The following is a 26,873-nucleotide window of genomic DNA, read 5'->3' on the forward strand; positions in this document are numbered from 1 at the left end:
TTATTTCAATTATAATATGCTCGATTTAAATCATTGTCACTGTAAAATATTCAAAATTATTTTCAATTATTTAATTATTTATTTATGTTTTTTGTCTTTTTACATCGGTGGAAACATTGGTTTAATTTTTGATAAAAATATATTAAAGACTTTTAACAAACTTGGACATCCTTGAAAAGTGAAATTTATATGTTCTTCAATATTATGGTATCTTTTAAAATAATTACTCAAATTATACAATAGAGTACCATTAAAAAAATGTTCGACTTTAGTTTGTGGATAAGGATATCCCAAAAGTAAATTTAAATACAAAGAAAATTTCAAACAACTTTGGAATTCTGCAAATGTATGTACAATATTTCTGTCGTAGATATTTGGATTTCTAATTAATTCTCTCTGTACTTGAAAATGATAAACAAAAAATGGTGCTGCTAATACACAATCGTTATAGTCAATTTTATTATAGGCCTCCATGAACGTATCATCCATTGTATAATGTAAACTATTGTTCTTTTTCCTTATCTGCTGCAAAATTTCACTTATGTAACAATATTTATCCCGAAAAATGTTCAAACTTCTGTATTTTCCAATTCTGGAATCTATTATGTTAAATAACATAGAAAGAAGTATAGAATACAAATAACATTTATTGGATGCAGGAGATCCTTGTTGATGTATCCAATAGACGATGCATCCAACATACAATCTCCATTCTGGTGGTAGTTCATTTATACAATCTGTATCTCTAATTCCCAAAGTATTATTTATAATCTCTAGTTGAAAACATAATGGAATTTGATTAAGCTGAAATAGAGAAGGAAGTTTGCACATATTCGTAATATTCGCACTTTGTAACTTATAAGAAGCAACATTGTTATTTTGATTTCTCATTACACATATTACATGTTGCAGATTGTTCTTTACTGTTATTTTTAGAATTCCAATTATAACACTAAGGATTTTGAAACCTTTTATAGCACTGGTGGTATAATAATAGTTTTCCATTTGTATGGGACAAAAATATAAACGTCGAAGTGCTAAATCAACGATAAACGTTGGATATTTTCCCATACGATATTCATCTACAAACCATGTAGGCAAATTAGTAATAGCTGCATGTTTAGACAGTAATTCATATTCACTAAATAAATATGCTATATTAGGATCATCATCATAATCATCATCATCATCATCATCATCATAATCATAATCATAATCATAATCATAATCATAATCATAATCATAATTATCTTCATTTATTCTATTATTTATTCTATCACTTTCTCCTCCGCGAAATTCTTCAACATAGCTCATTGTATTGATATCTGCAGTGTATTTAAAATTTCTATTTAAATAAAAGGTATTTAAATGAGTAATATAATCTTTTGAGAAACCTAGAGACATAAGTATATCGGCAAATTCAGTCATAGAGCCATTTACACTCATCTCTATTAAAATTAATATTTTTTCTCGCATAGATACAGGTATTCTACATAAAATTGCAGTAATAAGAGTATTCAAATTATATTTACCCAACCACGACAGTACTTTGTCTATGCAATATCGCCGGTAATTACAACTTTTATCTGATGTTTTTAGCTTTAAGTAACGAAAAAAGTTCCTGAATGTACCAGATTCAAAATCTTCATCGTCTAACAGTATTGATGCTAATACCAACTTTGTTTCATTTAATCCTTCAAAACATTTGAACAAATTCTCAATTTTATATATTTTACAAGGTTTCATGTAACCATTTCCATATGGATTTTTAACTATAACAGTATCGAATGTATGAAATGGTATATATAAACATCCAAACATATAAAAATCTGACTGACAGCTGAGTATTGGACAATTCAAGAGCTTCGCTATTACAGCTATATCGTTATATACTTCTAATAGACACTGCATATGTCGAATATTTTTTTCTTTTATTATACGAAAAAAAATTTGGTCTTTTAGCAAAGGAAAAATTTTACGATGATCAATGTTTGGTTTAAATGGAGCAACTAACAATGCATCCATTCTTTCTCTTATTTTTCTCATACGAACGTGAAGCTTCTTATTTTCAATACCATCATCAATAAAAACTAAGGGTGTTACATTACACTTAAACAATTCATCAAAAAAATCTGATACGCATTGTGCATAAACATCATAATCACCACCAAATGCCCAGTTTTCATTTGTACATTTACTATATAATAAATGAGAAACATTGCGTCCATCAATTAGTAAATATGTATCATGTAATTTGTAATCTTCTAAATATTTTTCACCTTCGTTTATATAAGTGGTTAATCCTGGAATTCCCATTATTTTCTTTATCCAAGTTTTATGTCACAATGTAACTGTGAAATATAAAATAAAATGATACTTATTTGTTAACAATATACACGGGTATATTATATTAAAAGAATATTAAAAGAATAATACTAACAAATATATAACAAAACTTTAATCAGTATTTTCAATAAATTAAATAAAACTTTATGTATCAGCAAATATCAGTATTGTGTTGTTCACTAATTCAATTTCATCTAACAATTTCCACTAACGATTAAAGTGCCTGTCTCACCTTGATATTTAAATTTTCATATACATAACATACATGTTATATGATAATAAACATAATAACTGAAAATATAATATAAATAGAATGGTTCTGTCATCTTGTCTTTCGATCTTTCGCAGTTATGTTTTCGTGAAATGTAGTCCACATTTTGTAATCCATATTTTTCATATAATTTTTTAATTATTTATAAATATCTTTCTAATCATTTTTATTTAAAAAAAAAATTCTTTTTAATCCAATAAAACAGATATATGAATTCTACTTTAGCTATTGGACAATGTCATATTTACAGTTTCATTAGGACCTAGTAAAGTATGTAATATCTTAGTCGAAAGCATATTTCTTTTGTGAATTTACGGAAATTTGGACTATCATTGTAACCCATGAGATATAAGCTTTCATATGCCTTCCTATTCCTTGTTCCAATAATTAAAGTGGTGTCATGTCGCACTTTTGATTCACAAAAATATTTGGACACAATATATTTCTGATCTTGTCCTTCTAAGGACTTGATATCTTAGGAGTAACTTATGTTTACAAACAGAATACAATATAAATGCACTATACGAATGTACTTCACTTATATCATTTACTTGATCGAACTTTTACCTGATCCTATCTATTATATAAATCTAAAAACTATTTGTAACATATATATACATATTTTACTATAATATTGAATAAATGCAAGTTTTATACAAGGTTAAGTATAGAGAAACGATTATTTGAATCATAATGTGGATCATGTAGATTATCATCGGCACTAAAATATTCAGAATCACTCGTAGCTGAATTATTTTTGTTAGACTTTGAACGTTTACGTCTCTTTTTATGTTTTCTATGAGGATTGATTTCATCTTGAAGCACATGTGAAAACATTGGTTTAATTTTTAATAAAAATATATGAAATAATCTTAACAGGCTTGGAGATGTTTGAAGAATAGTATTTATATATTGTTCAATATTACGGCGTGTTTTAAAATTATTGCTCAGATTATACAACAGAGTACCATTAAATAAATTTGCAATTTTGATGTGTGGATAAGGATATCTTAAAAGTGCATTCAAATGCATGGCATGTCTCACACAACTTTGAAATTCTGCAAAAACATGTACAGTATATCTACTAAATATTTTTGGGTTTGTATATAATTCTTTGTTTATTTTAAAATGAGAAATAAAAAACGGTGCTGCTAATACACAATCATGATGGTCAATTTCATTGTAGGCTTCAATGATTGTACTATCCATTGTATAAGAGTTATAATTGTCGTTTTTCCTCTCCTGCTTTATAGTTTCGATTATTTGACAATACTTGTTCTGAAAGATATGCATATTTCTATATTTTCCAATTTTGGAATCTATTATGTTAAATAACATGGAAATAAATATAGAATACAAATAATATTTATGAAATGTAGAATATTCCTGTTGATACATCCAATATTTGATGCATCCAACATACAACATCCATTCTGGTGGTAGTTCATTTATACAATCCATATTTGTAATTCCCAAAGTGTTATTTAAAATCTTGCTACGAATAGGTAATGGGATTTCTTTAAGATTGAATAAAGAAGGAAGTTCACACATATTCATAATCTTTGTAACCTCTAATGTACACCACTTCATTTTTCTGTTTTCATTTCTTACCAGATATTTCATATAACATTTATCGTCTATTGGTGATTTTAAAATTCCAAATATTACACTAAGAATTTTTAAACTTGCCATAACGCTGGAGGGATAACTGCAATCTTCTACTTGTACAGGGCAAATATATGAACATCGTACTATTAAATCCATAAAATATGATGGATATTCACTCATAAGAATTTCATTTTTAAACCACAGAGGTAAATTAATAACAGCTGCATTTTTAGACATTGATTTGAACTCATCAAATATATCTGTTATTTCTATTTCATCATCTTCTTCTTCCTTTTCACTACTTTCTTCTTTGCAACCTTCTTCAATGTATGCCAATGTATTGATGTCTCCATTAAATTTGAAATTTCTATTCAAATGATTTATATTTACACGAGTTGTTGGAAAACCTAGAGGTATAAGTATCTCAGTAGATATGTTTAGATAACTATTTATATTGACTTCTATTAAATCTAATATTTTCAGTCGTATAGGCTTAATTAACCTACTTAAAACTTCTGTGATAGCATTGTTCAAAGTGTGCTTACTCAACCAGATCAAAGTTCTTTCTATACAACATTGTCGATGATTACGCTTCTTGTTTGATGCACCTCTTAGTTTCAAGTGACGAAAAAAATTCTTGAATATTTTATATTTCACATAGTCATTACCTAATAATACTGCAGCCAATGGCAACATTGTTTGATTTAATCCTTTGAAAGATTTGAGCAAGTTCTCAACTTTATAAATTTTACAACATTTCATATAACCATTTCCATTTGGATTTTTCTTTACATTAGTATCTAATGAATTAAATGGTATAAACAAAGCTCCATATATATAAAAATCTGAATCATAGCTAAGCACTGGGCAATTCAGGATTTTTGCTACTGACGCTATATCATTGTCAGCTTCAAACAGACATTGTACATGTCGAATATTTTTTTCTCTCATTACATCTCTGAATATTTCCTTTAATAACAAAGGAATAGATTTAGCATTCTCTTGACTAAGTGGACAAAACGAGCATGCAGCATTAATTCTTTCTCTAGTCCTTTGTATAATAGTTCTCAATTTTTTATCTTCTGTACCACCATCAAGTATAACCAAAGGAGTTACATTACACTTTAATAAATCATCGAAGAACTTTGTCACACATTGCGCATAATTATCATAATCACCACCAAATGCACAATTACTCTTCGTATATGAATTATATATTGAATAACAAACATTGTTTCCATCAATTACTAAATATGTATTGTGCAATTCATAATATTCTAAATAGATGTCTGAATGATTGTTCACGAAAGTAGTTAATCCAGGAATTCCCATTATGAATCTTCTTGCTTATATTTTTTCCTAAATTCAATGTCATAAATTAAACATACTACACGCGAGGAAAAAGAGATTAAATAAATGAAAATATAAGTAAAAAATGTAGAATAAAGTTTTTTCATTTAAAGCTTCATGTTCAAGGAAATAGACTTGGAATATATTTCGTTAAAAATTTCGCGTACCTGATAAATTTTTAAATTTTCACTCGATTTTCTTAAAAACGATGCATTTTACGATAAAAATTTCAATCTACATTTTCACACGTAAAATAATCTCCTATTAAACATGCAATGTGAATCACTCCTAGGATAAGTGCCGGAACTAATTTATATTGTTTTATCGCACGCTTTTGCCCTTTTTGTCTACCACGTGGATATGTCTGTCCTTGTTGCACGCTGTTGCTCTCCTTGTCTACCACGCGTATATGTCTGTCCTTATTGCACGCTGTTGCCTTCCTTGTCTACCGCGCCAATATGTCTGTCCTTGTCGCATGCTAGTGTTCTCCTTATTTAATTGACGCTAGACAAGGAAAGCAACAGTGTGCGAGAAGGAAATCCTTCGATCTATTGAAAAAAAAAATTCAACTTTTTATATATTGTAATCATAGTAGAAATTCTTCATTCGTTATTTAATTTTCGTCATTTGATATTTGTTATTTATCATTCATTAGTAATTATATATTTTGTTACAATTATAGTATTTTTATATAAATTAAATACGGAGTTATTATTTAAATTTGTAGTACTATGATTGAGAATAATTATCAACATAGTCACTACATACCTCTAGCGGCTAGCATTAAGTCTTTCCTTAGTATACCAGTTCTAAAGACACGAATCACGAAAAATTTTACTGTTTCTTTTCAACTTATTTTTGTATGTAAAATCATTCTCTTCCCGATGCTGAGAAATGTCGATGTATTACTCTATTATATTATATATTAAAAATTATTTTATGTGAAAGATTTAATTTTTTTATACACACCAGTAACATAGGTTATAACAAAAGAATACTTGTATTTTTTATGAATATGGTTTTATTAAATTTTGTTAATTTTGTTATGTATATTCGATTTTCAACTTTTACCATACACAAATAAAGTTGAGATTGAATATTCTTAATCAAAGAATTTACACTTCTACGACTTGTAATTGGTGATGACTAATGATTAATCACCAGTTACGCGTAAGTGGTTATACAATATTATCTTATCTACGCATTTTATCACGAAAAATATATGACATATTTCCTTTATGTACATTCAAAATATAGTCATTTATTTTATGGAAAATATTTACATTAAAACCCAATGTAAATTTTATATATTACAGAAAGTATAACACAATTTATGCTTTATTTATTACATATATAAACGCTTTACTGGAATGGTTTGTAAAAACTAAAGAGTTTGTAAGCTCTTTGTATGTTATTCATAATTTTGCTGAAAAAGACAAAAACAATAATTTTTATTAAAAGTTTGAATAATTAAATAACATGTATAATAAGTTACAGACAAAATTAAAAATTATAATTATCTATGGACAATTATTAAATTATTTAATCTAAATAAATATTAAGTAAACGTAAAATATATACATATGCAAAAAAATACTGTACAAAGAGAGATTTGAAATCCAAACTACATTTTGATAGTTTTATTATGTAATTACTAAAAAGTTACTAAAAAATTTAGAATACTATACAATTATTATTTGCTCCAGAATAATCATTTTTATTTTTAAGTGCTTTATCTCTTTCATCCCATAATGTAAGTCCATCGCAAGCACAGATTCTTTTTGTATTTTGAAATAAAACAGATGAACGAGCAATAATACCACAGGCCAATCTGAAACATATATGAATGTTCAATATAATAAATTATAGTTATATACTATGTAAAAATATTACGAATGTAAATTGCAACATTTACCTATTTCCACTATTGCCATTTATTTTAGATTCTGGATTGATACCTCTTCCCAAATCATCTGATTTTTCTGTTATAATTAAAGATCTTCCAATAACATCAGGAATTTTTACAAGTTTATCTATCATTCTGAAAGTAGCTCTACCAGAATTATTGACAACTATATTTCCCAAATCTCCAACATGCTGCAGTAACATTTTTTTTGATTTAAAAATAATTTACCATTAGTTATAATTATATTACATTATTAAGCTCAAAATTTTTATATAATATTAACATAAATTTCAATATTTACCCGTCTAGATATATCATCTTCAGGTCCACCATGTAATGTGTTATTCGGATTGAAATGTTTTCCAACGCTAAAAGTATGATATTAATACAATGATATTTTAAATGGAAAGCGAAAATAGAAGAAACAAAAAATAAGAACTTAAAATGCTTACCTATCACAACCTTGAGAAATGTCACCACATTCGTGAATATGTATGCCATGTTCACCAGGTGTTAAGCCATCAACTGTTCCATCTATAAGACATCCATCAGGAGTTTCTGCAAATCTTATTACACCCATTATTCTATTATCTACAGTATATCCTGAATTTCCTCCTAATATTGCAACTGCACTAGAATTATCTGTAACATAAGAAATTATGCAATTTCAAAAGATTATATTAATATAATACACTGCATTATTATGCGTTATATACCTCCATATCCCTTTAAAACAGCTTTCTTTCCAGACTGTTCAATTTTTTCTTGAATTATCGAATATGGCAAATTTGTTTCAACTATGACAATTCCTTTTTCTAACGATATATCGATATTTTTAATTCCATTTACACCAGTTAAAACGTTCCGCACAGAATCAGTGCATTTTTGACAAGTCATGTCTACTGCAAATTCAATCTGAAATTACAAGAAATATGTATTACTATAATTGTATTTATTTTCTAGTATTTATTTTCCATTTATTGTTATTATTTACCTTCGCCATAGTCATTTTGCGTGCTGTCCTTACGCTATTTATTATGTTAAGTAAAGTTCGGCAATTTCGTTTTTGAATATTACGAAATAAGATAAATGTATCTTGATTGATTTGAGGTTATGTTTTTCATAATACAATAAGATTGCTTGGCGCTTTTATAAATAAGTATTCAAAAATAAATAGTACAGATATAACGTAATTTTGTGAAATATTTTAAATGGGTTTTAACGAAATTATGTATAAAAATAAAAGAAAAAAAAATTATACTACTATGATATAAATGCCGAAATGATAAAAGATAACACCTCAAATTGTTTTTTGCAAATAAATAAAATTTTTTCTGCATTCAAATTTAAATATAATTTTCATATATATTATTAATTTCTTTTTCATAGATTATTATTTTTTAATTAATCAACATCACGCATGTGCAAAAATATAGTGTTTTATATAATGTGGACTAGGGAATGATTCTACGTACAAAAATAAATCGGAAATATAGAATAAAATCTTTTCGCATAAAATTTAATTTTCGACGAAATCGAGTTTTAAATATACTTAGACTTAGGTAATTCTGGGTTGAATAGGAGTAAATGATTGACAAGAGATTATTTTCTATGTTAAATTAAGTCGAAAAAATATAGCATAAAATTTTTTCTTAAGGCGCTTAAATTTGAAAATTTATAATATATTAATATGTATGTTCCAATTTTTAACTGGGTGTATTCGAACTCTGTTTTCTTGAAAATAAAAAAATTCTATTTTATATTTTTGATTCATTTTTTGCACTCTATAGCTGATAGTACTACGTTACGTGAACTATATTCTGTTATACTTCGTACACTCTGCAGTAAAATTTTTATTTTTCCACGCGGAAGCTTTAATTATATATTTTATGAAAAAATTGAAATGAATTACGAGCTTTAAATTAAGAATATTTCTTAACTTATGCGTAAAAATAATGGACATATAAGTTTCTATCATTTGATCAAAAATAAAAGTTTCTAACTATCAATTTCGTCATTTCTATTTATTTTTATCGATTAATAAGCACGAATATAAAATATTTCGACGATCTCGTATAAATTTGTTGCTTAAACAAGGTTTTCATTAATACGAGGATCCAAGCCAGTAAGTGACGGATTTTGAGTTTTTACACACACCACCATGAGTATTTGTCACGATAGTTCGCGCATTTGCCACACGGTACGCTCTTCTCCCAAGCTTTCTATTTTAGAAATGGACAGCCACCATATCTTATTTGTAAAACTAGAAATTTTGCAAAGCGATTGCTAGCAGCGATTCGCTATATTTAGGATTTTTCTTCGGTAAGATTCTTCATCGTGACAAGATGATATTGTGAACTTCCGCTATTAATTCGAGATAGAACTACGAGGCCGGAGGTAATAGCTTTTTTTAAATGTTAAAGATATTCGACAATGTGGGCAACCAATACTGTAGCAAGATCTTAAGGTTTCAAATGAACATTCAAGCGATACAGAAGAGGAAACTATCAACTGACAGATTAAGTGAACAAAAGTAGAAGCAAAGCTATAAGTTGCATCTAATCGTGATTTTTTAACGACTGATACGTTCTTTAAAAGCATGTCCGTGACCTTTGCTCAACGCGGCAGACCACCACCGAATCCTGCTCAAATACAGAAGGTAATAAATATGTATAATTATTAATATCGTGTTATATTAGTTTTCTTGAAATGTCATTCTTTTTGTTACGTAATTTTATTACATTTAAGAGAAGTAATAATTTATTTAAAAAGAGAATTATAAAAAGAATGTTAAACAAAAAGAACGTGATTATTTCATAATTACGTACTATTTATGTGATATTAATTATGTGTATAATTTGTTAATATAGATGCTTGATGAAAACAGTCAGCTTATACAGACAATACAAGAATATCAAAATAAAGGAAAACCTCAAGAATGTATACAGTAAGTAATCATTTTCAGTATTGTATCAGTGTGATGATATTCAATGTTACAATATGATTTTTTTAGATATCAACAGATGTTACATCGCAATTTGGTATATTTAGCATCCATTGCTGATGCAAATCAAAATATACAAGCATTACTACCAGTAAGGAATATTTGAAATATATTAACATATAATATTTAAGTTGAAAGTGCATTAATATTATTTTTATTACTTTAATAAGCCTCCACAAGGAATTCCTAATGGTCCCCAACATGGTATGATGAATCCACAAGGCCTTCCTAATGCTCCTACAGGATCAAGTGGACCTGGAGGTGATATGTCTCCAAATACTCAACCAACTTTACCAATGTCAAATTTTAGTCAAGGGCAACCAATGACACAAGGTGGATACCGTGGTCCAGTTATGCCTGGACAAGGACCTGCTATAAATAGTACGTTATGTTTCAACTTGAAATTTTTAGAAATTAACATTATCTCTTTAATACATTATTATTTTAAAGGACCACCCACTGCACCTGGACCACAGCAATATAGAGGACCTCAAGGTTACCCTCAACAACCGTCTCAACAAAGTTATCCTACACAATATACCAATCAAAATCCTGGCACCAATTATCAAGGACCACAGGGAGCTGCGTATACTCCAGGTCAACCAAATCAATATGGACCACCGAATACCTCTCAACAACAGGGATACAGCACATCGACCCAACCGAATTATGGTCCTCCAACTACTGTGAATAGTTACGGACCTCAACCAGGTGGATATCCACCACCAGGGACAACTCAGCCTCCTACAGGATATGGTCCACCACCACCGAATCAGCAAGGCTATCCTCCTTCTAATCCTTCTCAACAAAATTTTGCATCAAGCGGACAACAGCAACAACCTGGTCAATACGGTAGTCCTAGTCCACAACCAAATTATCAACAGCCACCATCTCAAGCTCCACCTCAAAATGCGTACGGGGGTGGTCAACCCGGAAATTATCCTCCTCCTTCGTCGCAAGCATACGCAAATAATGTTCCACCGCAAAATTATCCGGCTCCTCCTACTTCTAGTGCTCAGCCTCCTCAGCCAGGATCTCAACAAAGCACTGGCCCTCAACCAAATTATGGTAATCAGCCAAGTCCCGGTCCTGGTGCAACACAATACGGTCCAGTTTCTACATCTCCACCGTTCAGTACTGCTTCTGCAAGTGGAGTAAATACTTACGCTCAGAGTAGCCAACCAACAAGTACACCATCTGCTTCCACTCAAACTTATCCGCCAAATAGCGCTCCACCACCTACTTCACAAGGTGGAAATTATGCTCCGCCAGGACCTGCTCCGTCCGGATATCCCGTGCATCAAGCACCTCATCCATCATCGCATCCGCCACATCAACCGCCGCATCAGTCTCCACATCAACCTCCTCATGCTCCTCATCAACCACCTCATCAATCATCTCATCAATCAACTCATCAACCTCCAGCGCATCAATCTCCGCATCAACCTCAACAATCTCAACAACAATCTCAGACACCGCCACAGTCTCAACAGCAACAATCTCAAAGTCCTGCTCCAAGTGGATTTCAACCACCTTCAGGACCTCCACAAGGTCCTGCTCCGCCTCCAGGTCCACAACCTCAGCCTGGGTATGGCCCAGCTACCACGCAAACATATGTACCACCAACACCAGGTGGACAACCACAGGTATTTAATGATTGAAAAATATCAAACATTTTTTGTTAGTGTAAATTTTACATAATAAAATATATATAAAATTTAATATAATACAAATCATATTTAATAGAAATATATAAATTTTAGGTATATACTCCTCATCCACCTCAAGGTGGTCAACATTATGGACATCCACAGTATCCTCCTCAAAGTTATCCTCCACCGCCAGCAGGACAAGGATATCCTCAATATCCACCGCGACCACCTGGTGGTCATATGCCTCCTCCTCCTGGACCTCAAGGACCTCCTCCACCAAATCAGTATGGTGGTTACGGATATCAACCACCTCCACAATAGAGTATATATTAATGTAAATTCATATGATATTCAGTCTAATATAAAAATGATTTAACTACAAACTCAGAACAAATGGCATATAAAACTTTAATTTAATTCTTAATAGCATATCGTCCAGTGTTATGTAATGAAACAAATAATAGAAAAAAAAAATATATATATATATATTACTAAGGAAAGGTGCTGCTAAAATTTCATTACGATCGTAATTCGAAATTTTCTGAACAATTTTAGTTTTTTCAAATGAGATATACGATTTAACATTTTCAAATATACTTCAATACAAAAAAGGATTTATAGATATTGCAAATTGTATACGTATTTTAATGTGTTCAACAGATTTCAAAGATATTTTGAAAATTTCATTTTATCGAGAACAACATTATTCGTTATAAAGAATATTTCGTTCATGAAAATATTACTATAAATCTTTTTATGTAATGTCTTTTAGTTTCCTATATTTGTATTTCGTATTTAAATATATGATGATATTTATATAATATTACTTCATGCGTTTTCGATTATAAATCTTTATTATTTAATTTTAAAATACACACATGCTTATACCGCATTTTGCAATGTGCGTAGTTTGATAATTTTGGTGAACATAATATAGCATAAACATATCTGTTACATCAAAATGAAACATGGTACAATAGCTATTTACACATCTTTTAATATATATACGTTTGCTTTAGAGTTAATATTTTTGTTTACTTATCTAATTTTATATTTTTTTGATTGTCATTAAAAGATTTATGAATTTATATATCGATTTTTATCTTTCCCTCGAAGAGTTCTTGTGACTTTTACATAAATGTATAAAAGAAGTTCTCATCTTGATAACAAAAAGTGTAATATTTTATGTATATTAATTTTTAAATTATGTTGTATTATAAAATTTTTACAGGACTTCTTTTTTGTTCTCTACTTATGTAATATATTATTAAAATATGAATTTGAATAATTAAAACCAGAAAAGAATCTCGTAAAAAAATATATTTTCAAATTGAAACATCTACAAAATAATGATATGATACTTATTATTGAATATTAAAGAAAACTTATTTATATACTTTATATACTTTTATTTACAGAATTTGTATACTTATTATTTACAAAAAATGTATAGAAGTTTACATGTTATTTATGTATTTATTTGTACAAAAATGAATTACCAAGAATCTAATTGACATTATAGATCATCTCTAAGTTTTTCATCGTCGTTGTAACATTCACAAGAATGTTCAGGTTGCAGCACTTCTTCCATGTTATGTAACATTTTAACTTTACTCTTTAAGCGTTTACTCCATTCCTGAAGTGTAAAAAAAAAACATGTTATTCTATGATATATATTTAAGTAAAAAATAAATGAAGTTGAATCTATACAATTTTTACGGGAATTTCTTACGTGAAACAAAACTACATGATAACATAATATATTATGTGGTAATAAATTATCTCTTGCAAATTGTCTAGCAGATCTTGTAATTTGTAGAGCTTCTTGATCATGTTTTTTGGCCCACATAATTTTTTCAACAAGATTTGACAAATCCCTTTTAATAGGTATATAATGTTTTCCAGGTACAAGACTGTTGTAAAAAAATTCGTAGTACTTTGATTCTTGTTTGAATACTAAGGCATTTCCAGCAAGTAGATATGGAAATCGATATGCTGCTACTGTACCATCTATATTTAATTGATATTTGTACTGCATAACGTTATTATCTTTTAGTTATTTTTAGTTATTTGTAGTTATATTATACAGTCAATAGGCTTGTTTATCTTACCTTAAAAAAGTTAAAGAAAGATACGTAGCTTTGTGCTGGACCATATTTATCCATCTCATCTTTAAAAAAGAAAAAATTTGTAATCGAAACATTAAACAAATCAGGATATTTCCTTGAAATATCAATTAAATCGAGTCGTTCTCTACGGGAATCTCGACCACGCCAAAATATTTTTTCTATCTTTTCTTCCCATAATGTATCTGTATTACCTTGTACAGACAGCATATCTAACATTACCCTGTATTATGTGTAATAACAAGTGTTGTAACAAGTAGAACTACATATTATCATATGAAATAAACACTAGAAATTTAATTAAATTTCTACCTGCTCATTCCTTCTAAAGATGATTCTGTGATATCATAAGTAGGTATAACAATATCTTTCGTATCAAAAGAGCCACACCAAGAAAAAATAGGATAACTTTTACTCTCTTTTGGAACAAGCGGCCAATCTCCCAAATTTACAAAGAATTCAATATCTGGCAGTAAAACTTTGCGAGTAACAGACAGAAGAATAGAATCCATAAATATTTTAAAGCCTACATAACGACCATGACACTCCCTAAAAATCTTATTTCATTTAATTTAATTTAAATATATTCGTTTTAAGCGAATTTTAAGGTTGCCAGCTGCAGTAGTATTTACTTTGTTAGACTGTATCACATAATGACATAAACTAATGCTTCCTGGCCGATCATATGTTCTAACAATATTTTCGCGCATTTTGTCAAAGTCTACATTTGTGAAAGGAGCAAGATCGTCATATATCTGCTTATAACTCTTTGGACATCCTAGATTCTCTAGCCAACTATTAATAGAAAGATTTGGACAGTAACATTCTTCTTCATAAATAGGTCCTAAAAATGATCATTGAATTATTTGTATTATCAAGACAACAAAGAAATTTATGTAATAGATAAATTTAATACCTTTCGACTTTACTGACAAGATAGACAAATTGCTGGGTTTTATTTTTATTAATAATTCAAAATTGTAGCATGTATTATATAATTTATATCTGATAATAAAACTTCCATCTTTACAATCTAAAATTTGTGTTGATATATGACATGAATATCCTATTGATGTTATTCCTGATGTATATACATTTACTGTATCCTTTCCAGGTGACTTTGTTAAACTGAAACAATTTATAAATGGAAAAAAATATACATATATTTTAAAAAATATGATTAAATTTTACTTAATTCAAACTTATATAAACTTTTAACTCCATAGATATCTATGTATATGTAATCACAATAAAAATCATACTTTTTGCCTTGTAAGTCAACAAGCTGTAGAAAAATATATCTTGCCCGCATTGTTATTTTATCTGGTTTCAATCCTGGACCCCAAATTATTGTTTCCGATGGATTTATTTCATGATCCCTTATTTCTTGAAAAATAACTAACAATAAAATCAACAGAAATATCATTTTTATCAAAAATAATTGCCGATAGATGAGAAATGCTTGATACATTGTAGAGACGTTGGAAATATCGTCCTTTTGTGTAACGAAAATTAATTCATAAAGAAAAAAAAGTTTAAAACTCATGAAAAAATTCAACTAAAATAAGTTTATTTCGTTTATCATTCTTCGATCATTTTTACGTTAAAGGCGTTCATCGAGTAGAAAATATACCGTGAAAATATATGTATTTATTTTGAAATGAATTATATATTCGACTCGGTCATTCGAATGTGTAAAAACGGCGTTCTTTGAAATCGAAAAGGAATGTAACAAATCTGAAGTTGATCGAAATTATAACTCTTTCGGCTAGTTATGAGAGTGTCGTACATGGATTTATAAAAAGAAAGAGCTAATTTAAAAAAAAAAAGGAAAAATGAAATTAACGTTGTTTAAGAATTTCTGAATCACTGTCAAATGAGTGTCAATTTCGTGACATTCAACATGTAAAGATTTATGTATCTCTAGCATAATATCGCAGTTTCATGTATACTTTTTACTCTTAGGTTATTTTTTTTCTTATTAATGAAAATCATAGCAATTGTCCTCTATATTTTTGTAATTTATTAAGAAAAGTCAAGTAAAATATACGATCTGTATAGCCTAATTTGTTATGCCGTGAAAATATATCGAGTTTGTCGAGTAATAAAAGAATTCTCTCAATTTTCAATTTTCAGGTGGGAATTTTTTGATTTTACAGAATCGGCGAAGAGTGACGGAAAACATGATTTTCGAATCCTTGAGGTAATAACAACTTTGACTTGTCTCGAAAATTCGGAAAATTGGATACAGCATAAAGGGAAGATCGTCTGTGCAACATTTTTTTAATAAGTATTTAACAACATGGAGTGTAATATCGATGATTTACCAGACGTTGTATTAGAATATATTTTAAGTCTAATTCCACCATATAAGACTCTTCAAGAATGTAAACTTGTATCTAAAAGATGGTTCCGTGCCACCAAAAGTATGTAAAATCCGTTTTATTCTGTATGTAATGATTCACAAACGTGTTCAAACATTTATTGAAATCTTTAATGAGTTACTATGTATAGCTTGATATCAATGCTAATGATTTCAAATTAGTTTATATGACATATAATATGTGTAAGAATTTTCTATGGTAAGTGTTCAAATACTTTTGTGAACTAAATATATCTAGGTTATAATTGTTCACATATTTTCAGGAATTAATAGAATGTTTATATTTTCTTATAGATGTAATACAACATAATAAAACACATTTTCACAAATCTGTGGCTTGCGGATCGTTGCTTTGGCGTTCATGGCCTTCTAAACACTGGATGCCTACAATTGCAAAGAGGCATTCACATTCTGCTTGTACATATGAAAATTCTATGTATGTCTTTGGTGGGTGTACTGCTACATGCACAACATTCAATGATTTGTGGAGATTGGACTTAGATACAAGAAAATGGGTCAGATTAATTACTATGGGGGCTTATCCGTCACCTAAAGCTTGTGCCACCATGTTGTATTATAAAAAAAGTTTCATTTTATTTGGTGGATGGTCTCATCCAGCGCTATATTCTGTGCACCAGGTACAATTGATCAAAAGTCATAAATAATGAAAGTAAAAACATTTAAATTGTTTGAAAAGTATTCAATATTATTATGTGTATGTTTTTAGCAATCAAGATTATTCAATGAATTGCATGTGTATTCTATAGAATCCAATAAATGGATTGCCATAAACACTTTGGAAACACCTCCACCAACTTCAGCACATTCTGCATCAATCCACAAAAACTATATGATTGTTTTTGGCGGCATATGCAATGGATATAGGTAAAATACCTGAAATTGTTGAATACTGTTTTATTAATTATTAATTCGATTTAATAACAATAAGATACTATTTTGAGATAGATCCAATGACGTATGGTGTTTAAATTTGGATTCCTATAGTTGGCATAAGCAAGCTACTTCAAATGTGAAGCCACAACCACGTTATGGTCAGTCTCAAATAGAACTTGGAGATAAGCATCTTCTTATTTTAGGTAAGATAAAAATTAGAGATTCTTCTGATTTTAAGGTTTTTTCTGTAAGCACTTTAAATGTTAATATGAATTTAAATATTTCAAAAATTAGGAGGTTGCACTGGACCTAATGTTGCTATGAATGATGCTTGGTTATTAAAAATGGAAGGTATAGCATGGACATGGAAAAAAGTAAATATGCACAATACTGAATGGGCTCCAACACGTATTTGGTGCCATCAAGCTTGTAAGGTAATAGGTTGTTAATTAAGAGTTCATGATATTTTGCATTATTTATTTATCTTTTAACTTTATAGGTAGGAAATTACGTCATTGTTCTTAGTGTAAATAAATGTCAAAATAAGCCGAACGATATGAGTATCTCGCTCAAGAAAGTCACTTGCCCAGCAGCGCCTTCATCAAGAACAAATAATTCATCTCCGTTACATGCAAGGTTTGATTATATAAATATATTATTAATATTGATTCAATGAAAGTCTATAGAAAATCTATGATTACATTTTATTTTTAGGCAAGGGAATGTATCTCATATTGATAGAGACGTAAATATTAATGGACGTCATGGATCTTTTTCAGAAATATCCATACCAAATCCACGTCCTTCGCATCATCCACCTAATTTTACAAAAAATCTAACATTATGTTATGATAATATGTTAAGTATGACTGCTTTTCGTAATGAACCAGTGCGTTACGACATTAATAGTCATCGACAACGGCAATTAGAATCTCTACGTAGAATGGAAGAAAGCATTAGAAATCGAAGAACACAATCAAAATCTGCAAAAAAAAAGAGAAACACATTGTCCATATTTGTGTTGGACATTACGAATGTTTTATGTGATGAATGTAGCGCATCGTGGATTCCTTTAAAACATAATGACCAGTCAGGTCCTAACGAAAGAATTCTTTATTCACTCGTAGCTGGTCGTGGTGAATTAATAGTATTTGGAGGTATTGGTAAAGAACAAGCGTCTATACAAAGTCATTCTGATATGGATGAACCTGAAGTCTACAATGATCTCTATTTTATAAATCCACCAAGATATGTTATTTAATATCTTATAGTAATAAATAATATACTTTTATGTTCGATGAAAGATAGTTTAATTTTGTTAGTTTTAGCTTTAATCTTCTCATAAATTATTACTTACTAAAAATTCGTTTAAATGATATAATTAAAAAACTAGTAAGCTCGTAAATAGCTCTAAAACATTGGTTTGAAAAGTGAATTTTTTTGCTGAAAGCACCAATTGTTAGTTGTACTAATAATGTATATCAGTTATAAATCTTATATTTTATTATGAATTTTATTATTTACATATTTTTCGAGCATTGTAATTTATGTATTCCTTAATCATCTTCACCGTCAGCTGTTTTTAAACTACCAAACACTTGTGATGGAATAGTTTGTTTTTCAATAGGTATATCTGAAAGTAACACGAATAAGAAGGTATATAAAATACGTGTCATCATTAAAATTGTCCAAAACAATTTATAAACACATTATAAATACATTACACGCAATGAAGTGTAATAAAAATTTTGGTGTGTTATCATATGTTCTATATTACCTTCCTCTACATCCCCTTCAGTGTCAATATCATCAATATTAATATCTATCTCATCTGGATTGTTCACTTGAGATTCTGCTTTGCCATCCTTTTCTGTTGCACCACGAACAAATTTAATACTGTCTTTGTATGCAGTAATGTTATCTGTAATATTATATTCATTATTTTAGTAAGATTTTTATATATTTTTGTATACCCATTGTATATTTTTATACTTAAAATTTTTAAAAGTACTTTTATACTTATACTACCAATATATATGTATATATTCTTCTATATTTTTCAATAATTTTTTTGTGATAAAACAATCAAATCTATACCTTGTGTTTTACTATCCAAAAGACGCATTGCATCTACTGGTACATCAGATGGTGGATTCGATGCATTATTTAACATTTGTGCAGACATCATATTCACTTGAGTATTGTACATAGCTTGTACGCTGCGCTTAATTCGGAGCATTTCACGCATAGTATCTTCATTACCATGTCTTACTTCAAATTCTTTCCATATTTGCCAGAAATTTGAGGCTACCTAGACACACAAAAATATATACAATTAAACAAAAATATACACGTATAAAATATTAATTTTAATGTTATCTTTAAACGCTACTCGATCAAATAATATTTCATACCCTTGGATCACAAATTTGACTACAATGCGCATATATTGCTCGGGCTCTATCAACTTCTCCTAATTTCGTCTCCATTTCTGCAAATCGTAAACACATTTCTCTTGTATTATCTTCATTAAGCACTTCGATAGCTTTCTCATAAATTTGCCTTGTTTTCGGAACACCATATATATCTGCTGCTTTTTTAATATAAATGTTGAACATCTGTAATATATATATATATACATATACATATATACATACATACATACATATATATATATATATATATATACACATATCGAAATTTTATTAAATTTATATTTATTAGATTTTTATTAGGTATTTGTTTTTATACCTCAAATCTTTCTTCAGGAAGAACTGCGTCTGTTGCTCGTTCGTACACAGACATCGCATGCCTAGCCAAACCATGTTCTTCTTCTAATTTTGCATACAATAAATACAGAGCTGCAATAGTATAAAGAAATAGCAATATCATTCTTTATTCTACATATTATTGTATTAAATATGATCGTGTAAAATACCTTTGGCATATTTTGGTGGACAAAATTCTAAACACTGTTCAAATAAATCTCGCGTTCTTTCTAATTTTGTTCCACCATAACGTTTCAAAAATTTTGTAAGATATGTATTCCATATATCATAAACATTGGGCCATTTAAAAAGAGCAATACCTTTTTCGTAAGCCTAAAAGTAATAATTAAATATTACTGATGAAAATGATTACTAATTTTAAATAGCATTCCAATCTAACATAATTTAATACGTACTCTGAAAGCTTCTTCAAAATATTTATTTTCTTCTAAAAAGAGTCCATAATTAATAATAATTTGTGGTGTGGCGATTTTTAAATCTATAATTTTGTCGTATACAGCTTTGCATGTCTAAAAAAGAAAAAAATATAAAAAAAATTACCAAATCTAAAAATTTTCATAAACAAAGTTGAACATGATATCTTTCAAAATATATATACCTTGAATGTTCCAAAACTTTCTTCTAAGTCGGCATACATAGACCAAACTTTTAAAGATTTATATAATCTCATTTGAACTGTTTCTGTTTCATCGTGATAGGCTACTTTACGGAATGGCATAGCAGTAGCTCGATGCATAAGTTTTAATGCTTCTTTATAATTTCTGTGTAAACAAAATTAACATGTTGTATAGAATGTCGATATATTTAAGTTATTGTTTTATAAAATAGTAAGATACCACACCCATGTCTAATTTCCATTTCTGCCCATTCACACCATACAGAAGCAAGATCGTCGACTTTAGTATAGGGTACATGAGTTGCTTTTTCAAAAACAACTCTGGCATCTGCTATTTGACCATTTTCTTCATAAAATTTACCAAATTCAACCCATAAAGTATGCAATTTACCTACTGCTAATTGTGGTTGCACAGTTTGTACAGCTTCTGTATATGTATTAATGATCTAAAAAGAAAAAAATAGTAGTTACAATAATGAAATTGTTGAACCATGTTTTATTAGAAACTTTAACAAAAATATATTGTACCTCATGTGGCTGTCCTTCATAAAGTCTAACTCTTTTATGCCATTCTTGTACATTATGAGGATTTTGTCTGAGTAATACGGAATTCAGAAGTAATAAACGTCTTTCCATTAAATGTTCAAATCGTGCTAATCTCAATTCCAAATCTATATCATCTGAAAACATGATTAAATAAAATAATAAATTATGAATTTTATACACTAAATAATATTATATAATAAAATATATGTGTTCTGTACCATCTTCTGTAGGATTTTTTGTAGCTTCTTCCATACGTTTACTAAGACTAAGTTCTTCAAATTGTGCATAAGCATCAAACACTTGAGTAAAATCTCTAACAGTAGTCACTGTTTGTATTGCCTCTTCATAAATGTCTCGCGCCTATATAAAATAAAAATATTGAAATTATATGACCATATATATTATAATAAATTGCATTTTCACATAACCATAAAATTGCTTAATACCCTTTCGAATAAACCACTACGAACATAATAGTCCGCCAAAGAATTCCATAGAGGACCTAATTGATCAGTATAGCGTCTCAAACCACCCCTAATAATTGCATCTACATTAAGGGATTTTATCTTAGAAGGATTTTTTGATATTAAATCACACAATTCATTCCATAATTGATGATTAGACTTTCCATGCTTTGATACAAAATCGTCTTGATTAACAATTTGTGCAAGTTTCACAGCTGCTTCATCAAGTCTTTCAATTGATATCAGATATTCTATATACTCTTCTGTATCTTCTGGAGCTAACTAGAAATAATTTGCATATTATTAAGTACAAATCATCAAGATAAATAAATTCCATCTTACCTTAAGATATCTTCTAAAAACTCTAACCGCAGTTTCATAGACATTGTGTTTTTTCAAAAATTCAATATATAATGGCCATATACGATGATGTTGCGTAATAGGAAGAGCTCTGAGTGCTCTATCAAAAACTTGACGAGTACGTGTAATATAAGATTGTTCTGTCATTAATGTACAGTAGTCCATCCAAATTCTGGGCATTTTATGCATAAAAACCAAAGCACGTTCAAATGCATTGTTCACATCTTCATAGAGTGGATCTGTTATGCACCTTCCTTTCAGTTGGTTGACACGTTGACGTAGATAATTATACCATAATTTGTAACTAATAAGAAATGAAAACTTAGATACTTTATAAAGATTTATTTGAATGAAACCAAATGAAAAACGTTATCTCTACCTTCCAGGAAGTTCCTTTAACGCTCGTTCGTATACAATATTTAAATTACTACTTTTTGTACTTTTTAAATGATCTATATAACGTTGCCAGTGTTTTACTGAATAAGGATTTCTCAAAATTTCCTCTTCGTAAGGTAAATCTTCTTCATTCTATTTTACAAAATCACATTAAATAAAATCACATGAAACAAAGTAAGGTTAGGCATGACGAACTACTTACAAAAACATATAGGTTTCCCTCTGGGTCTTTACGTTCCAACATTATCGAAAATTCTAATGATAATATACAAGATACTTAATTCAATTACAATGATAAATTAACAATATTTCATATGTATAACCAAATAATAATTGTGAGGTTATCTTCTATTGTTTTGATATATTTGAAATTAAACGCGCTATATCAAGGCGCTATTTCATTGATCGTTCCTGGACTTGGAACTTGGAATTACTGTTTGTTACTGTACTTGAATCTAATAGGGAACGTAAAACGAGGTGTTTAGTGTTCTACAAAATAGTTTTTAAATTATAAAATGGTAAATACTTTGAAATTTGGTGAAAATACTTTTATCACCACATTTCTAGAATAACTATAATTTCCAGTTATTTTGATATCGAGATTAACAGGAAAGCTATGAAATATTACACGTTCAAGATTTAAGATAAATATATTCTGCTGAAAATCAAGTTGCACAACCTGTTTACATCGTTTTGGAGTAAGATATCGAGCGTGACAGCTGTCATATCAAGACACGGTCATTTTTTTCTATGCCTAGGCTGGCCAATTAGGAAATCAACTAACCGCATTTGTTTGATTGCGAATTAATTACGTTTAAGCTGTGTTTATAAATAAACGTTGTAAAGGATGACAATGGGCGATGAGACTCCAGTTACATCGCTGGTCTTACCTGTTGTTATAAAACCAATATTAATGAAGGTATTGAAAATTTCTTTTACTTATAATTGTAATTAATAATGTCAGCCACTATATCCATAAAGTTTGAGTCAAATCTAAGTTATTAATGAGCTTAAATATTTAATAGAACCATTTTTAATACTTATTGTATATTTAACATAATTGTTCGTGTTGCATGTTAATTTCTCATTAAATATATGTTTACAACAAACATCTATGTAGCTCTTATATGCTCTTCTAAATTGATTTTATTAATATAATCAGGGTATTTGTGTTCATTATATTGCTAATAAAATTCCAAAATGTCATATGACATAATATATACATTTATTATTTTATTACTATTTAAGTATATTTGTAAAATGAATTTTATAAAATGATGTATTTTTCAATGTATTTATATAAAAAATATTCTCTTTATACATGTTAAAAAACTATGTACATATGTATACATTGATTATTTTAAAAGTATATATTCTTGTTTTTTATTTTTTTAACCTGTTATTACATAGCTGGAGAGACAAAATGGAATAGCAGCTCAAACACTACGCACAGCTTTATTGAAAGCTGAAAAGTCTCATCCAGGAATTGCACATGACTTAATTCTTGGTATAATACGACGGGCAGAGCTTGATCTTGATATGAATGAGAGTGTTTTAAGATTACAAGGAGCAGCTTCTGATTATGATGGTATAATTCCAATATAATAAAATAAAATATGAATAATTGAAATTATATTATGATTAAAATATTATACATTTGAAATGATCAATATTCTATCGTTATTTTATATACTATTGTAGGTATAGAATATAGATCGGCTAGACCTGAGGACGCTTTCCAAGAACTGAATCGCAAATCAACTTCCTTGAAAAGAATACTTAGCAGAATTCCTGATGAAATAACAGATCGAAAAACCTTTCTTGAAACAATTAAGTATGTTTTCATGTTTATATCTATTGTAGTCAAATTTTTTTTTATTTATCACATATGATATATTTTTGATACACTTGTTTCAGAGAAATTGCAAGTGCAATAAAAAAGCTATTAGATGCAGTAAATGAAGTAACCGCATTTATTCGTGGTTCTGCTGGAAAGCAGGCATTGGATCAAAGAAAAAGAGAATTTGTTAAATACAGTAAAAGGTTTAGCAATACATTAAAAGAATTTTTTAAAGAAGGACAGTAAGCATCATTATGTTTCATTCTCTTTTTTTCCTATTTATCTTTGTGTTCATTTTAAAAACGCGACTATTTTCTTCTTACAGAGCAAATGCAGTATTTGTAAGTGCATTATATTTGATACATCAAACAAATATGATAATGCTCACAGTAAAGGACAAATGTGAGTAATGAATGCTCTGTTAAATAACATTTCTGCAATAATAAAATAAGTTACAATTATTATAGAATTTATTTAATATTCTAATTTTATCCATTTTGTTATATATTAATATTTAATTATCATTTAATATAAAACATACACACACACACACACACACACACACAGTATCATTATTTCAAATATATTACAAAATTATTACGTGCATATAGATATATAATCCATAATATCAAATTCTAATAAAAGATTATTTATGATAGTGGACTTTTAAAATGAAAGAATATTTCTCCAAATATATAAGAAATAAAAATTACTTTATTGATAACAAATGTACACCAATGTGTTATATTTTCCATGTGGAATCTACATCCTCTATCTACATCCTCATTGGATTAACAATGACAATGAGTAACAGTAAGGATTAATGTAATTATTGTAATGAACATTATTAGAAAATGTACAAATTTTTTTAAGCACGTTTGCTATCTGCAAACGCTCGTACAATACTGCCAACACCACTGATATTGTACACCTTTTCATGCCAAGTTAATAAATGACTACTACTACCCTCTGTTGGAATTTCAAATCCCCGATAGATATATTTCATTAAAACGTCCAGTAAATCACGATCTAATTGTCCTAAGCAATCGTCTATTTGAGTAGATTTTATACTTAAAAGAACTTTTAGCGTCAAATTTCGTGCGTTATCCTGTAATGTTCAATCATTATTGGTTTTTGCAAATTCACAAATTTTTTGTAATAAAAAAAAATTAATACATATTTAAATTTTGCTAAATATTATATTATCAAACACATTCATTATATACATTTACGGCTCACAAAAATATCTGAATACAATTACAAATCTTTTATGTACATGTTATACAAAACAGTCTGAAATTGTAGCATTATAACCAAGACATTACTGCTTTAATTACATTGGAAACATTAAATCATAAAGCAACTCGAAAATGTATATATAGAAGTTACAAAATGAAATTTTGACATATTTTCTATAACGCACTTAATATATCTATAAAAGATTTGTCCAAATATAGATTTGTGAGCTACCGTGTACATATTTTGTCCCTTTTATTTAAACTAAAGCAACAAAATGTGTAAACTGTCACTTTTTCAATGAAATAAATTTTATTTGTTACAAATATATTATGATAATAAAGGATATACTCTAAACTTTACTCATAATCTTTAAAATTATCTGATTATTTTATCAGTTATTATTATCTACCAAACTTTATATTCTGATATTAATATAAAAGGTACAATATATGTCATAGCACATATACTGGAGATATCAAAGAAATAAACTTAAACTTTATTATATCATCAACTCATATTTTAAATTGAAATAAAGGGCGTGATACTGAGGTTACCTTTACTTGTTGATTTTTACACCCAAGTGGTGCAGACCTCAATACTGATATTAGCGCTTCTGCATTCTTACCCTTGAATAAATATTAAGGAAAACACGATGATGCGCAAGAAAAATTACTGCAATGTTATTATATCTGTATAAAAGCGACGAAAAGGATATTGGCTAAGAAGTGTTAATATTTCGTTTTCATCTGGACCTGTAGGTCCTCCTATTCCTCCGTCAGCATCCTCTTCTCTGAAATTATTATCACTGTATTGATCAACATCAATTTTTCGAAATGTAGACGCCGACGAGTCCTTTTTGCCATCGTTTCTTGACATTTTATCTTTGTTTGACGTTTTACCTCAATTACACCCGGCTTATCAACTAACGTCGTGAAGTGAATCTTTATTGGTCTTCAAATACGTAGTCTATAGTATGCCTTTCATTCGAACAGGCACTAAAGAAAATGTGCAGATTCTTTTTTTTTTTTTTTTAATTATTATCTGCGCTTCTCGTAGCAAAATATAAAACTAAAATTCTCAAAA

At 28.8% G+C, this 26,873-nt stretch overlaps 9 protein-coding genes across 17 annotated transcripts; 3 read left to right on the top strand and 6 right to left on the bottom strand.

Annotated features, from left to right (window-relative positions):
- Positions 1–92: 92 nt before the first annotated feature.
- On the bottom strand, positions 93–2,528 carry LOC122529928 (protein asteroid-like). 2 transcript variants are annotated; one of them, XM_043656471.1, is made up of 2 exons: positions 2,441–2,528; positions 93–2,351 (listed from the first exon to the last, which is right to left on the bottom strand). In XM_043656471.1, exon 2 carries the CDS (start codon positions 2,314–2,316, stop codon positions 100–102), a length of 2,217 nt encoding a protein of 738 aa, XP_043512406.1. In that variant the 5' UTR covers positions 2,317–2,351; positions 2,441–2,528; the 3' UTR covers positions 93–99. The 2 variants fall into 2 exon arrangements, with proteins under 2 accessions (XP_043512406.1, XP_043512407.1); XM_043656472.1 differs by having other exon boundaries at positions 2,437–2,487.
- A 738-nt stretch (positions 2,529–3,266) lies between these two features.
- LOC122529927 (protein asteroid-like) lies at positions 3,267–6,725 on the bottom strand. Of its 4 annotated transcripts, none has more exons than XM_043656468.1 (4): positions 6,647–6,725; positions 6,344–6,485; positions 5,743–6,123; positions 3,267–5,584 (listed from the first exon to the last, which is right to left on the bottom strand). In XM_043656468.1, exon 4 carries the CDS (start codon positions 5,555–5,557, stop codon positions 3,269–3,271), a length of 2,289 nt encoding a protein of 762 aa, XP_043512403.1. In that variant the 5' UTR covers positions 5,558–5,584; positions 5,743–6,123; positions 6,344–6,485; positions 6,647–6,725; the 3' UTR covers positions 3,267–3,268. The 4 variants fall into 4 exon arrangements, with proteins under 4 accessions (XP_043512403.1, XP_043512401.1, XP_043512404.1 ...); XM_043656466.1 differs by having other exon boundaries at positions 6,344–6,462; positions 6,545–6,725; XM_043656469.1 differs by lacking the exon at positions 5,743–6,123 and having other exon boundaries at positions 6,344–6,462; positions 6,545–6,725.
- Positions 6,726–6,818: 93 nt separating this feature from the next.
- LOC122529930 (copper chaperone for superoxide dismutase) lies at positions 6,819–9,759 on the bottom strand. 4 transcript variants are annotated; one of them, XM_043656476.1, is made up of 7 exons: positions 9,637–9,759; positions 8,198–8,396; positions 7,934–8,123; positions 7,783–7,849; positions 7,491–7,672; positions 7,264–7,406; positions 6,819–7,001 (listed from the first exon to the last, which is right to left on the bottom strand). In XM_043656476.1, the coding sequence occupies exons 2-7, from the start codon at positions 8,376–8,378 to the stop codon at positions 6,991–6,993; spliced, it is 774 nt and encodes a 257-aa protein (XP_043512411.1). In that variant the 5' UTR covers positions 8,379–8,396; positions 9,637–9,759; the 3' UTR covers positions 6,819–6,990. The 4 variants fall into 4 exon arrangements, with proteins under 4 accessions (XP_043512411.1, XP_043512410.1, XP_043512409.1 ...); XM_043656475.1 differs by lacking the exon at positions 9,637–9,759 and adding an exon at positions 8,476–8,652 and having other exon boundaries at positions 7,273–7,406; XM_043656474.1 differs by lacking the exon at positions 9,637–9,759 and adding an exon at positions 8,476–8,652.
- Positions 9,760–9,992: 233 nt separating this feature from the next.
- On the top strand, positions 9,993–12,471 carry LOC122529929 (basic salivary proline-rich protein 2). Its single transcript, XM_043656473.1, has 6 exons — positions 9,993–10,140; positions 10,352–10,428; positions 10,495–10,576; positions 10,656–10,866; positions 10,936–12,131; positions 12,249–12,471. Exons 1-6 carry the CDS (start codon positions 10,081–10,083, stop codon positions 12,456–12,458), a joined length of 1,836 nt encoding a protein of 611 aa, XP_043512408.1. The 5' UTR covers positions 9,993–10,080; the 3' UTR covers positions 12,459–12,471.
- A 1,133-nt stretch (positions 12,472–13,604) lies between these two features.
- On the bottom strand, positions 13,605–15,809 carry LOC122529933 (protein O-glucosyltransferase 2-like). Its single transcript, XM_043656479.1, has 7 exons — positions 15,526–15,809; positions 15,180–15,391; positions 14,896–15,107; positions 14,576–14,820; positions 14,249–14,486; positions 13,870–14,169; positions 13,605–13,773 (listed from the first exon to the last, which is right to left on the bottom strand). Exons 1-7 carry the CDS (start codon positions 15,807–15,809, stop codon positions 13,654–13,656), a joined length of 1,611 nt encoding a protein of 536 aa, XP_043512414.1. The 3' UTR covers positions 13,605–13,653.
- A 746-nt stretch (positions 15,810–16,555) lies between these two features.
- On the top strand, positions 16,556–19,299 carry LOC122529934 (F-box only protein 42-like). Of its 2 annotated transcripts, none has more exons than XM_043656480.1 (7): positions 16,556–16,689; positions 16,941–17,284; positions 17,374–17,531; positions 17,613–17,743; positions 17,835–17,974; positions 18,040–18,176; positions 18,255–19,299. In XM_043656480.1, the coding sequence occupies exons 1-7, from the start codon at positions 16,566–16,568 to the stop codon at positions 18,799–18,801; spliced, it is 1,581 nt and encodes a 526-aa protein (XP_043512415.1). In that variant the 5' UTR covers positions 16,556–16,565; the 3' UTR covers positions 18,802–19,299. The 2 variants fall into 2 exon arrangements, with proteins under 2 accessions (XP_043512415.1, XP_043512416.1); XM_043656481.1 differs by having other exon boundaries at positions 17,652–17,743.
- On the bottom strand, positions 19,022–23,308 carry LOC122529931 (pre-mRNA-splicing factor syf1 homolog). Its single transcript, XM_043656478.1, has 15 exons — positions 22,914–23,308; positions 22,695–22,843; positions 22,298–22,619; positions 21,938–22,237; positions 21,710–21,851; positions 21,474–21,625; positions 21,171–21,391; positions 20,928–21,090; positions 20,725–20,838; positions 20,479–20,641; positions 20,292–20,401; positions 19,955–20,158; positions 19,638–19,851; positions 19,318–19,461; positions 19,022–19,173 (listed from the first exon to the last, which is right to left on the bottom strand). Exons 1-15 carry the CDS (start codon positions 22,953–22,955, stop codon positions 19,097–19,099), a joined length of 2,517 nt encoding a protein of 838 aa, XP_043512413.1. The 5' UTR covers positions 22,956–23,308; the 3' UTR covers positions 19,022–19,096.
- A 92-nt stretch (positions 23,309–23,400) lies between these two features.
- Positions 23,401–25,013, top strand: LOC122529935 (programmed cell death protein 10). The gene is made up of 5 exons (XM_043656483.1): positions 23,401–23,630; positions 24,122–24,299; positions 24,413–24,545; positions 24,629–24,793; positions 24,877–25,013. The coding sequence occupies exons 1-5, from the start codon at positions 23,559–23,561 to the stop codon at positions 24,959–24,961; spliced, it is 633 nt and encodes a 210-aa protein (XP_043512418.1). The 5' UTR covers positions 23,401–23,558; the 3' UTR covers positions 24,962–25,013.
- Positions 25,014–25,245: 232 nt separating this feature from the next.
- LOC122529941 (actin-related protein 2/3 complex subunit 5-C) lies at positions 25,246–26,821 on the bottom strand. The gene is made up of 3 exons (XM_043656494.1): positions 26,506–26,821; positions 26,345–26,417; positions 25,246–25,659 (listed from the first exon to the last, which is right to left on the bottom strand). The coding sequence occupies exons 1-3, from the start codon at positions 26,664–26,666 to the stop codon at positions 25,420–25,422; spliced, it is 474 nt and encodes a 157-aa protein (XP_043512429.1). The 5' UTR covers positions 26,667–26,821; the 3' UTR covers positions 25,246–25,419.
- Positions 26,822–26,873: the final 52 nt, after the last annotated feature.

This window comes from Frieseomelitta varia, unplaced genomic scaffold, assembly GCF_011392965.1.
Source record: "Frieseomelitta varia isolate USP_RPSP 00005682 unplaced genomic scaffold, Fvar_1.2 scaffold_315, whole genome shotgun sequence".
NCBI lineage: Eukaryota > Metazoa > Arthropoda > Insecta > Hymenoptera > Apidae > Frieseomelitta > Frieseomelitta varia.

Excerpts from the sequence above, each read along its gene's own strand:
- LOC122529927 (XM_043656468.1), bottom strand. The coding sequence starts at position 5,557 with ATGGGAATTCCTGGATTAACTACTTTCGTGAACAATCATTCAGACATC.
- LOC122529931 (XM_043656478.1), bottom strand. The coding sequence starts at position 22,955 with ATGTTGGAACGTAAAGACCCAGAGGGAAACCTATATGTTTTT. Across the intron at positions 21,626-21,709 it reads AAAAAATCCTACAGAAGATG|ATGATATAGATTTGGAATTG; the intron begins GTACAGAACACA and ends TCATGTTTTCAG. Across the intron at positions 19,852-19,954 it reads GTCAAATTTGTGATCCAAGG|GTAGCCTCAAATTTCTGGCA; the intron begins GTATGAAATATT and ends TTGTGTGTCTAG.
- LOC122529934 (XM_043656480.1), top strand. The coding sequence starts at position 16,566 with ATGGAGTGTAATATCGATGATTTACCAGACGTTGTATTAGAATATATT. Across the intron at positions 17,285-17,373 it reads CGCTATATTCTGTGCACCAG|CAATCAAGATTATTCAATGA; the intron begins GTACAATTGATC and ends GTATGTTTTTAG. Across the intron at positions 17,744-17,834 it reads TAAGCATCTTCTTATTTTAG|GAGGTTGCACTGGACCTAAT; the intron begins GTAAGATAAAAA and ends TTCAAAAATTAG.
- LOC122529941 (XM_043656494.1), bottom strand. The coding sequence starts at position 26,666 with ATGTCAAGAAACGATGGCAAAAAGGACTCGTCGGCGTCTACATTTCGA. Across the intron at positions 26,418-26,505 it reads ATATTAACACTTCTTAGCCA|GGGTAAGAATGCAGAAGCGC; the intron begins ATATCCTTTTCG and ends ATATTTATTCAA. Across the intron at positions 25,660-26,344 it reads GTAAAAATCAACAAGTAAAG|GATAACGCACGAAATTTGAC; the intron begins GTAACCTCAGTA and ends TGAACATTACAG.
- LOC122529935 (XM_043656483.1), top strand. The coding sequence starts at position 23,559 with ATGACAATGGGCGATGAGACTCCAGTTACATCGCTGGTCTTACCTGTT. Across the intron at positions 24,546-24,628 it reads ACCTTTCTTGAAACAATTAA|AGAAATTGCAAGTGCAATAA; the intron begins GTATGTTTTCAT and ends CACTTGTTTCAG. Across the intron at positions 24,794-24,876 it reads GAATTTTTTAAAGAAGGACA|AGCAAATGCAGTATTTGTAA; the intron begins GTAAGCATCATT and ends TTCTTCTTACAG.
- LOC122529928 (XM_043656471.1), bottom strand. The coding sequence starts at position 2,316 with ATGGGAATTCCAGGATTAACCACTTATATAAACGAAGGTGAAAAATAT.
- LOC122529929 (XM_043656473.1), top strand. The coding sequence starts at position 10,081 with ATGTCCGTGACCTTTGCTCAACGCGGCAGACCACCACCGAATCCTGCT. Across the intron at positions 10,141-10,351 it reads ATCCTGCTCAAATACAGAAG|ATGCTTGATGAAAACAGTCA; the intron begins GTAATAAATATG and ends TTGTTAATATAG. Across the intron at positions 10,577-10,655 it reads ATATACAAGCATTACTACCA|CCTCCACAAGGAATTCCTAA; the intron begins GTAAGGAATATT and ends TACTTTAATAAG.
- LOC122529933 (XM_043656479.1), bottom strand. The coding sequence starts at position 15,809 with ATGAGTTTTAAACTTTTTTTTCTTTATGAATTAATTTTCGTTACACAA. Across the intron at positions 15,392-15,525 it reads GTTGACTTACAAGGCAAAAA|TTTAACAAAGTCACCTGGAA; the intron begins GTATGATTTTTA and ends AAATTGTTTCAG. Across the intron at positions 14,821-14,895 it reads ATGTGATACAGTCTAACAAA|ATTTTTAGGGAGTGTCATGG; the intron begins GTAAATACTACT and ends AAATGAAATAAG.
- LOC122529930 (XM_043656474.1), bottom strand. Across the intron at positions 7,673-7,782 it reads AAGATGATATATCTAGACGG|CATGTTGGAGATTTGGGAAA; the intron begins GTAAATATTGAA and ends ATGTTACTGCAG. Across the intron at positions 7,407-7,490 it reads AATGGCAATAGTGGAAATAG|ATTGGCCTGTGGTATTATTG; the intron begins GTAAATGTTGCA and ends TATATGTTTCAG.